Here is a 9,860-nt window from a genome sequence, read left to right as displayed (position 1 = left end):
TTTTCCTCGTAGCAGGGATATTTTTTGTACTGTATTGTCCCCACAAACTCAGGTCACCTATATTCATGCCAGTTTTAGTTTTAATGTGACACAGCTAGTGTCACGACAGAGTTAACCCTAATCTTGTAGTTGTATTTATTCTATGAACATATCAACAGTATTTATAGTGTACAAAAAGTTAATATGTTGTGATGGGGTTGAGAGCTAGAGCACATTAGTGAAGACAGACGTCACTTATAAAATATTACAAAATCGAATCGAAATATTGGAATAGGAAAATGAGACAGTCAAATTGTTCCTGCTTCCTAAACCAGCAGGCACGATTTTCAACACCTCTGTTGAACTTTGGTCATATATTAACCTTATTGCACAAGCGCAGGTTTTCAAATATTTTATTGAGACACCAACTTCTCGACACCCCATGAGCACATACGTTACGGGTTAACTTAAGTTACAGGATATATCACAGAGTATTCTCCTCATTACATATTTCAAGAAGAGCTGTCGCCGGTGGCTCAGCAGGCAGCTTCATTTCACCGAATGAAACAGTTTGTGCGCCACCTAGTGGAGACACAGGAGAGCACACATCAATGCAGGAAAGGCTTCAGAAATGTTAGATCATTAATTAGCCTGCAGTTTCCAGATGAACCCTCATAGACTAAACAAAGTCTATGTGTAATGTCTGTGTTTATTATTCTTTTTATTTTTTTTCACAAATAATTTTCAACAAAATCTGCCATTCTACAGTTTAGAGATGCTGTAGTTTCAAGTTTAAATCAGGCCACTAAGGATTGACATTCCCTAAAAAAATTGCTGCAGAGCTCAGGACTTATGGCATAAAACGTAAACAAAAATGATGTTCATAACATTCCCGGAAAGAATTTACCTGCAATGTTTTCAAAGCTGTCATACTTACACAGTGGTCCCGGGCATGCAGGAAGTCAAACAGCTCCTCGGTACAGTCCTCCTCTGTTGAAGACCGAGAGCCAACTCTGGTTTCACATTCCTCCATACGCTCTCGAGCATGAAGGCAGTGTTCTGCCTCTTCACACTTCTGTCGCACTGTTTCAAGAGGATCCTTTAAAAATAGCACAACAGTCAGAACAATATCAAATGTGTTTAAATGTTAAATCACTCCCTTAAAATGTCATTATAAACATGTAGTTCTAAATGATTCCATATGAACTGTAAATAATCTGCACTGTTGCCATTTCTGGTGCAAAAGAAGACTTCTCGGTGTAAAAGAAGCCTTGTAAAAAACTGACTGACCTGAGATTCTTGACCTAGAAGACTTGAACATTTTCACCAAAAATACTGTTGAAAAGTGGGCTCAGAAGTTGTGCCCACATTTCCATCAATATTGCCTGAGCCGACCTTTTAAAGTGTGGGTGTGTGTGTGTGTGTGCGTGTGTGTGGCGTCGGGATATTAATGCAATCTCACAATTTGTGAAGTAATGCATGAGGATGCTGGTGTGCATCTCCAATACACATACCACCATATCTTCCTCCTCCTCCTCTTCTTCCTCCTGTAAGAGACGTTAGACCCAATCAATCAATGCAGGCGTAATAACACCCAGAACAATTATTTATATTCAAAAGTAACAACCGAGGGGCCAAATTCGGATTTTAGTGCATGCAAAACTGAGAAGAAGACTTATATAAACCCAAGCCAGATGACATATTAGCTTAGTTAGCTATGTTGCTAGCTAAAACCTTCAAGTAATAGAGGTACGGCAGATTTGTTTTGAATCATAGGGATCTACTAACATCATCGGGCTCTCCGTTCATTATCATCTTCTCTTCTAGAACCATGATTTCACTGCTGTTGTCGTTAATCAACCCGTCGGCTTAAATCTGAAGTACAGGAGGACACACACAGGTCACAGTACCGAAGCGGACAGCGAACAAGCACAACTTCCGGTCGACAACCTTTCAAACTAAAACATCTATTTTGTATTCAGAAATTGTTTTATTGCTGATCAAAGAAAGAACGGCATCTACATTGTAGATGCCTCAGTTGCATTTTCATTTAAACCCATTGCAACAACAAAACAGTGTGTATTGTGCAGAGATCACTGAGTAATTGTCAGGGATGTGTTTTTTTATATATTGTAAACATTTAAAAAATAAAAGCCCAATTTAGGGAGATCTTTTCCAGTTTAATGTGTTGAATGTGCTACTTACAATAAATTTGTGAAGGGTCTGCTGGAACAAGGTTAGCTGGAGAGAGTTCATTCCGTTGCATGAGTCAATCTCATCAGGACCAGTAAATGGGGATTCATGTATTCCGTTCAAGCTCATTCTCAAATAATTTTCTTGAGATAAGCTGACAGTTGTGATATATTGGTACATTTTATCAGTAATTTTATTACTTGGACTTAAGTACTTTTTCTCTGGTCAGAAGGGTTTTACTGGTTGGTCATGACTCCACATGTCAGTGGGCTGCTATCTTACAAGTAGGGTAAAGGACTGCAAAATGATGATAGAGCAAAAAAAAAAAAAAGCGCCTGGTGCTGTAGTGATTGGGTAGAATGGTATGGCCAGGCATAAGAGACCTTTTAAATTTTAGATCCCTTTGACACTGACTAAAAGGGGACCTGAGGGAGGGTCAAAGCCTGTAAATGAGTGACAATTTAAAAAAATGGACAGATCAGTGAGATGGTGTTCTGTATTTAAATATGCAACTTGAATAGTGAGAAACAAATTAAATCTATTCAGGTTATTTAACTCCAAATAAAACAATTAATGCAGCCATATATAGTTGGTTGAGCATTGTGTATGATTCGTTTAAGGTCAAAGTCTAAAGGCCGACGTTATGTAATAAAAGAGGACTGGCCTATGCAGGAGAGGCTGAAAACACAGATAAAGAGCAGGATCCTAGCAACACAGTCTCAGCTTTAGTTTTCAGGGAGGCACAAAAGCGCTGCATGATTCTGACTGCTTTGAGCCCTTGCGTGCAGAATGCATTGGATATTTGATTTAATCGGATCCTTCCTTGCAGGGGATTTTAAAAGTCTGCTGTTTTTCTTGTTGATTTTCATCCTGACTGCAGATTACTTAAGGAACCGTAGGTCTGGCAGCTTCCCTCCGGGACCCACGGCGATTCCTATTATAGGCAACATGCTCTCTCTTGACCGCAGCAGGACTCATGAGAGTCTGACTCAGGTAGATCGAAAGCAATTCTAATGCATCTGTTCTGATTACCACTTACGTTATTGTGCTCCTCACCTGTCGCATCTGTTCCCAGTTGGCAGAGACATATGGGAACGTGTACAGCCTGCGAACGGGCCAGACATGGATGGTGGTGGTCAACAGTTTTAAAGTCGTGAGAGAAGCTTTGGTAACTCATGGTGAAAGTGTGTCCGACCGTCCAGACCTCCCTCTGCAGGATGAAATAGCGCATGGAAAGGGTGAGGGGGGGGGGGGGGGGGGTCTAACACGCACAAAGATCTCAACTCTGTGACTCTCACAGAGAAGCAGACTTCCTTTTGTGTTCATTCACAGCTGCAATTAACCTCAAACAACATGTTACACATTAGGGGAAAAGGGGGAAAAGTATGTCTTTAGCATAATTTCACATAGAATAAAGACCTCCAAACATTTTTTGGAACTTTTTTTTTGTAATTGAAATTAAACAAAGGTTTCACGCTGAAAATAATCACTTTTCAGTGGTTTAAATTGAATGTGTCAACGTCATCTTGTTCTGCTTGTTCATCCATCAGGCGTCATTTCCAGTAATGGCCACTTGTGGAAGCAGCAGAGGCGTTTCGCACTTTCAACCCTCAGATTGTTCGGATTTGGCAAGAAGTCACTCGAACCTTTCATCACTGATGAGTTCACACACTGCGCTAACATTTTCCGTAGCTACAAAGGTAAATGTCACAAGCGTGGGGACACAGAAATCAAGAGTCTTGCACAGAATCTGCCATTTTCACATCAAATGTGGGTAAATTTGTGCAGGTAAACCACTCCCCCCTCACCTCATCCTCAACAACGTCGTCTCCAACATCATCTGCTCGCTGGTTTTCGGTCATCGCTTCGAATATGGTGACAAGAACTTCAAGAATCTGATCAAGTTGTTTGACCAGAGCCTGCAGATCGAAGCCTCTGTTTGGGCGGAGGTGTGGAATTTCTTATCAATAAAAGTATAGAAAGAGGCATTCACGTGAGCAGAGCAGCTAATGCTCTTCATGGTTGCTGCCTGCTCCACAGCTCTACAACTCATTTCCTCTGTTGATGAAACACGTGCCAGGACCACATCAAACTGTGAAGAAGATCTGGAATGAAGTAAAAGACTTCGTAAGAAACGAGCTGAAGGAGCACAGAAAGAACTGGGATCCGTCAGACCCCAGAGACTACATCGACTGTTACCTGAGGGAGATTCAGGCGGTGAGTCGCACCTGATGAGGGGAATACCCTCCTTTACGACGCAAGTGATCTGTATTGTCCCATGTTTTTGGAGCATTGCCCCCTCGTTTCATCGTGTAACAACGTGTCTGTCTGTGTGCAGAATAGCGGCCAGGTCGACAGTACTTTTGACGAGGAAAACCTGGTTATTTGTGTGATGGATCTGTTTGTGGCCGGCTCTGAGACCACGTCCACCACGCTGCGCTGGGCTTTCCTCTACATGGCGAAATACCCCGAGATCCAAGGTGGAGCAGAACATGTCTTTTCAAACGTCACCTGTTAAAATATCTGTCATGAAAGATGGTGAAGGCCACACGTGTGACCTGATATTCCATATCTTGATGCCCAGAAAAGGTTCAGGCTGAGATTGACAGGGTGGTCGGACAATCCAGACCGCTGACCATGGATGACCGCGTCAACCTTCCATACACCGATGCCGTCCTCCACGAGATCCAGAGGTTCGGTAACATAGTTCCGCTCAGCCTGCCTCACGTTACCAACAAAGCCATCCAGCTGGAAGGATACAATATCCCCAAGGTCATTTCTCCTATATGAAACGCACAAGTCAGACACACTCATTCCTCTCTGCGTCTGTAATTATTAACGCTTACGATTGCGACCACCAGGGAATTATGATCATTCCCAATCTGACCTCAGCGCTGTTTGACAAGAACGAGTGGGAGACGCCCTGCACTTTCAACCCGGGACACTTTCTGGACAATGAGGGGAAGTTCAGGAAGCGTGCAGCCTTCATCCCTTTCTCTGCTGGTGAGGAATGACACTTGTGTAAAACATGGAGGAGATTTGTCTTCTGTTCTGAGACTTATTCAGTTTCTGAATGCACCAAGTTATGGCTGTTTTCATTGTTTCCACTCAGGTAAGCGATTGTGTCTGGGGGAGAACCTTGCCAGGATGGAGCTCTTCCTTTTTTTCACCTCTTTCATGCAGCATTTCACCTTCTCCATGCCTGCTGGGGTGAAGCCGGACATGAGTTTCCGCTTTGGAGTCACTCTGGCACCGAAACCATATGAGATCTGTGCCATCCCGCGCTAACAGCCTCTAGCGGTGGAGACGCACAATTGCAGAAGCCAGCAGGCTAAAATTGGAAGAGTAAACTGACTCTCTGCTCCCACATATTCATCAAAATTATTAGGTGCATATATTCACTGCTACATATTCCTAATGATTTTAACTTAACAGTGCTTTCTGTAAATTGTGTAAAGTGTCAGTGTTAATACATGGAATAAACATTTTATGGTGTCATGTGTTCTGTAATTATTATTATTATTTTATTTCCAGAAAGGACTTTTAAAGTGTTTATTTAAAACTACAGCTCAGAGACAGAAACAATGGCTCAGTTACAGTTGATTTTACAACCTAGACTGCTCCAAAAATAAGGGTACTAAATGAAAAAACAAAACATATAGCAAATATTATGTTATAGAATCAACCTTTAACCTAGTCAGCAACCGGTCGACAGGACTGCCACAGTTATTGAGCTGGATTCCTTTAATCGCCATGATATAAAGTTAGCGCGACACGGCGCAGATGTCAAAGGGGTGAGGTGCAAGAGTGACACCAAAGTGATGGTATTCCATCGCGGGGCTCACTCCTGCGGGGAAGGAGATGGTGAAGTCCTGCATGAAAGAGGTGAAGAAGAGGAAAAGCATCATCCTGGCCAGGTTCTCTCCGAGACACAGCCGCCTACCTACGGGGTGAAAAAGACCAAAATAAATAAGTTGAGAGAAGGTGTTTCCTTTAGCACAGATTTTGTTAGATGACTGTTTTCTTCGTCACCAGCAGAGAAAGGGAGGAAGGCAGTCCGCTTCCGGAACCTCCCCTCCTCATCCAGAAAATGTCCCGGATTGAAGGCGAAGGGCGTCTCCCACTCGTTCTTGTCAAACAGCGCTGAGGTCAGATTAGCGATGACAGTAGTTCCCTGGTGGTCACAATCATAACTGTTATAGGCTGTTGGTGACGCAAGGCTGACGCATGTGTGAGGAAAGGACCTTGGGGATGGTGTATCCTTCCAGCTGGATGTCTCGCCCGGTTGCATGGAGCAGGCTGAGAGGGACCACGTTGCCCATCCTCAGAGACTCGTGGATGACCGCGTTGGTGTACGGCATGTTAACGCAGTCATCCATGGTCGCCCGCCTGGACTGTCCTATCACCTCGTCTATCTCAGCCTGGACCTTCTCTGCACATGAAAATCACAATTTTTTAGTAATGGTGTCAAAATGATGCCACAAATGACTTAAGGTCAGCATGGTGCGTGGACGTTCACCTTGCATCTCGGGGTACTTTGCCATGAAGAGGAAAAGCCAACGTAGCGTACAAGTTGTTGTGTCGGTTCCAGCCAGAAACAGATCCCAGACACAAATGACCAGGTTTTCCTCATGGAAAGTATTGTGGGGCTCCAGATTTGACTGTAAAAACCCAAAATGTTGCAACTTAACAGCGAGTGTGTAAAATGAGACCAAAGACCGGATTGCATTAAGGGAGGATGGAAGACTAGAGCCGCACTTCACCCCAACTGCTCACCTTTTTGATCTTGTTCAGGTAACAGTCGATGTAGTCTCTCGGGGTCGAAGGATCCAAACCTTTTTTGTGCTCCTTCATCTCTTCTCTTATGAAGTCTCTTATGTTTTGGTAGATGCGCTTCACTGTCTGGTGTGGCCCCGGCAAACAGCCCATCAGACGAGGAAACGAGTTGTAAAGCTGTGGAGGACGGACGAGGTCTTCATTTAACATTGAGAGGATCGATGTCCTTTGTTAATGAGCCGAAAAAGGCGTACTTGTGCACAAACAGAAGCTTCGATCTGGAGACACCTGCCAAACGAGTTCATCAGTTTTTCAAAGTTCTTGTCGCCGTACTCAAAACGATGGCCAAAAACCAGGGAGCAGATGATGTTGGTGACGATGTTGTAGAACATGAGCTGTGGAGCAAAGGGCTTTCCTATGCACGTAAATTGAATATGTGATTTAATCCCCATATTGGCCGTCATCTCTCACCATAAATGTGCCAATTTACAATCACTGCTCACCCTTAAATTCACTGAATTGTTTTGCGCAGTGCGCGAATTCCTCCAGTACGACAGGTTCAAGCGACTTTGAGCCAGATCCAAAGTATCTGAGGGTTGAAATTGCAAACTGCCTCTGCTGCTTCCATAAGTGGCCACTACTGAAGCCTAAACCTGGAGGGAAACACAAGAGCTTTCAAAAGATCTTTTTTCGTTTCAGTTTTCAATATTTCAGCTGAGGGCAACAACAGGCAGGAACCCTGGACAGCTCACCAGTGCATCACTGCACACACCGTCACACTTGGAGGCAATTAACCTCTTTAAACAGCCTAATGGGCATGTTTTTTTTAAGACTTCTGACCGTTAAAGTGTTTTTATTATGGAAAAACCATCACTGCATTTATATGGATGTATTCTCTGAAAAACAATTTGTATGAGTTTTACAGAGAAACTGTGATTCACAACAGGGAATCAACAGTTTGTTTTGGTGTGTTATAGTCTCACCTAAGCCATGGCAAGAATCAATAATCAGCTGGAGGTTGGGGCGGTCGGCCACACTGTCCCCCTGGTTGACCAGTGCCTCTTTCAATATTGTTGGTCCATTTAAAACCACCATCCATTCCTGGCCCAACTGTATGCTGAACACATTTCCATAAGTTTCAGCTAACTGTGAAGAGATGTGAAAAATGGCTGAATGCATCATATAGCAAATACATCCACCCTCCTCTCTGACTCTCGACGGTTCCTTCTACCTCCATCAAATTCAGATGCATCCTGTGGTGAGCCAGATTGTGCATGTTCCCGACGACTGGAAGCGTCCAGGGTCCTGGAGGGAAGCTGGGCGGCCGACGGTTTCTGATCCAGTTCACCATCAGGATGAAAACTGCAGTGAAGAGCAGCAGGGTACTGATGCTCCAGTCTGCATGGGAGCCAAATACAGAAACGATCAAGCCCATTCTAGTGAGAGGCTGCAGCTGGGTCAGAGGGGTGCGAGCATGTGAGCGCGCAACGCTGGAGCTGTTTTTATTTATCCCCTCCTCCGATAGGCGAGTGTGACGCCACATTAGGTGATGCAGCTAAAGGCTAAAACTGACTAAAACAACTTAAAACCACATCCCAAACAACTGGTGTGGAAAGGTGACAGCAGCTCAGACCCACCTGTAAAGTAATTACCCTTCAGGCAAGTGTATCTAATCAGATATGCTAAGTGGTTAAAAAGCATCCATTTTCTCATCAACTATTGCAACATGCTGATAATTGTGCCTTAGTGTTGGTTTGAAATTCGCTTTTTCTTTCACTTTGACTGCAGGAGGAAGAAAAAGCCACGATAGGAGACTGAACATTAGCTGGTGGCAGATAATGCAAAAACAAGCTTACAGTAAAAGTGCTGGCTGCTTGTTAAAACTTAGAGACACTGTGTAAATTTAAAAAAATTCTTATGCTTGTAAAATTCTTAGAAATAGAGCATAATATAGAATTTGAAGGTGAACAAGGTTAGAAAACCCGGTTATCAGGCGTTGATTAATGATGCAAAAGATGTTCAAAACAAGTTGCTTGAGTTGTTGCCTGTGGAATAAAAGCAAAAGCACGAGTGTGAATGAATTTTCTTAGATTGTTGCAAAATATACACATATATAAGATATATGTGTAATTGACAAAATGGGTTGAAAATGTTCACAATCAGAAGAAACAAAAGTAAAACCCACAAACATTGTGTCAAATCTTCAATAGACTCTTCAATTGAAAGCCGAAGCAGTTCCACTAGCAAGCAAATCATCCAAAGCCGCCCTCCTGGCAGGCGCATCAGCAAAGGAACGGAATCATGCAACAGAAATAGTTATGCAAAAAATTGGAGAAAATACAAATTGAAATGCAGAGTGACGCTTCAGTGCTGTATTAGTGGCACTGAGGGCATTTTCAGAACAGGATGGAATGGAATCTTGTTTTGAAAGGACTGAACTTCCTGGCACAAGGCCAACATCTATCATACCTCTTGACCCTGAAAACTTACCTACTGTAAGGGGGAAAATTTCAGATGCACAACCTAATGGCACCAACACTAGCATGAGCATTTAACCGTCCCTGTTGAGGCAAAGAACTGGAACTGCTGTATATGTGAATGGTAATTCCACTTTTCAGGTTCTGAAATATCTAAATTCCTAATAAAACAACAAAGAGTAACGCCCACCTAGGGAAACACCTGTTTTATGATTGTGATCTTCAGTCTATTTGTGATTGCAGTCAAACACTGTGTGGAGGACAAAAGTGCTTCCTCATTTGTCCCCGAAGAAGCCAAAAATACAAACTCAACTGAGTCACAATCCGGGAAACATTAGACAAACAACTGCAAACATGCAGGAAAAGCTCATTCAGTAACAAGAGACTGTGAGAGGAGGGAACATCTGACGCAGAGGCAGGCATGTGTAAAATAAA

At 43.1% G+C, this 9,860-nt stretch overlaps 3 protein-coding genes across 4 annotated transcripts; 1 reads left to right on the top strand and 2 right to left on the bottom strand.

Moving 5' to 3' along the window:
- Positions 1-376: 376 nt before the first annotated feature.
- On the bottom strand, positions 377-1,936 carry uqcrh (ubiquinol-cytochrome c reductase hinge protein). Of its 2 annotated transcripts, none has more exons than XM_003973978.3 (4): positions 1,768-1,936; positions 1,494-1,526; positions 917-1,078; positions 377-561 (listed from the first exon to the last, which is right to left on the bottom strand). In XM_003973978.3, exons 1-4 carry the CDS (start codon positions 1,810-1,812, stop codon positions 529-531), a joined length of 273 nt encoding a protein of 90 aa, XP_003974027.1. In that variant the 5' UTR covers positions 1,813-1,936; the 3' UTR covers positions 377-528. The 2 variants fall into 2 exon arrangements, with proteins under 2 accessions (XP_003974027.1, XP_029684163.1); XM_029828303.1 differs by having other exon boundaries at positions 1,442-1,526; positions 1,768-1,831.
- An 899-nt stretch (positions 1,937-2,835) lies between these two features.
- LOC101066452 (cytochrome P450 2J6-like) lies at positions 2,836-5,672 on the top strand. The gene is made up of 9 exons (XM_003973979.3): positions 2,836-3,165; positions 3,248-3,410; positions 3,723-3,872; positions 3,961-4,121; positions 4,213-4,389; positions 4,511-4,652; positions 4,757-4,944; positions 5,034-5,175; positions 5,285-5,672. The coding sequence occupies exons 1-9, from the start codon at positions 2,962-2,964 to the stop codon at positions 5,458-5,460; spliced, it is 1,503 nt and encodes a 500-aa protein (XP_003974028.1). The 5' UTR covers positions 2,836-2,961; the 3' UTR covers positions 5,461-5,672.
- Positions 5,673-5,708: 36 nt separating this feature from the next.
- On the bottom strand, positions 5,709-8,935 carry LOC101079093 (cytochrome P450 2J6-like). Its single transcript, XM_003974039.3, has 9 exons — positions 8,180-8,935; positions 7,932-8,094; positions 7,452-7,601; positions 7,203-7,363; positions 6,949-7,125; positions 6,692-6,833; positions 6,417-6,604; positions 6,205-6,346; positions 5,709-6,115 (listed from the first exon to the last, which is right to left on the bottom strand). Exons 1-9 carry the CDS (start codon positions 8,489-8,491, stop codon positions 5,937-5,939), a joined length of 1,614 nt encoding a protein of 537 aa, XP_003974088.2. The 5' UTR covers positions 8,492-8,935; the 3' UTR covers positions 5,709-5,936.
- Positions 8,936-9,860: the final 925 nt, after the last annotated feature.

The sequence above is a fragment of the Takifugu rubripes genome, chromosome 20, assembly GCF_901000725.2.
Source record: "Takifugu rubripes chromosome 20, fTakRub1.2, whole genome shotgun sequence".
Taxonomy (NCBI): domain Eukaryota; kingdom Metazoa; phylum Chordata; class Actinopteri; order Tetraodontiformes; family Tetraodontidae; genus Takifugu; species Takifugu rubripes.
The sequence above is the reverse complement of the archived record's forward strand: the minus strand, read 5'-3'. Positions and strand labels throughout refer to the sequence as shown.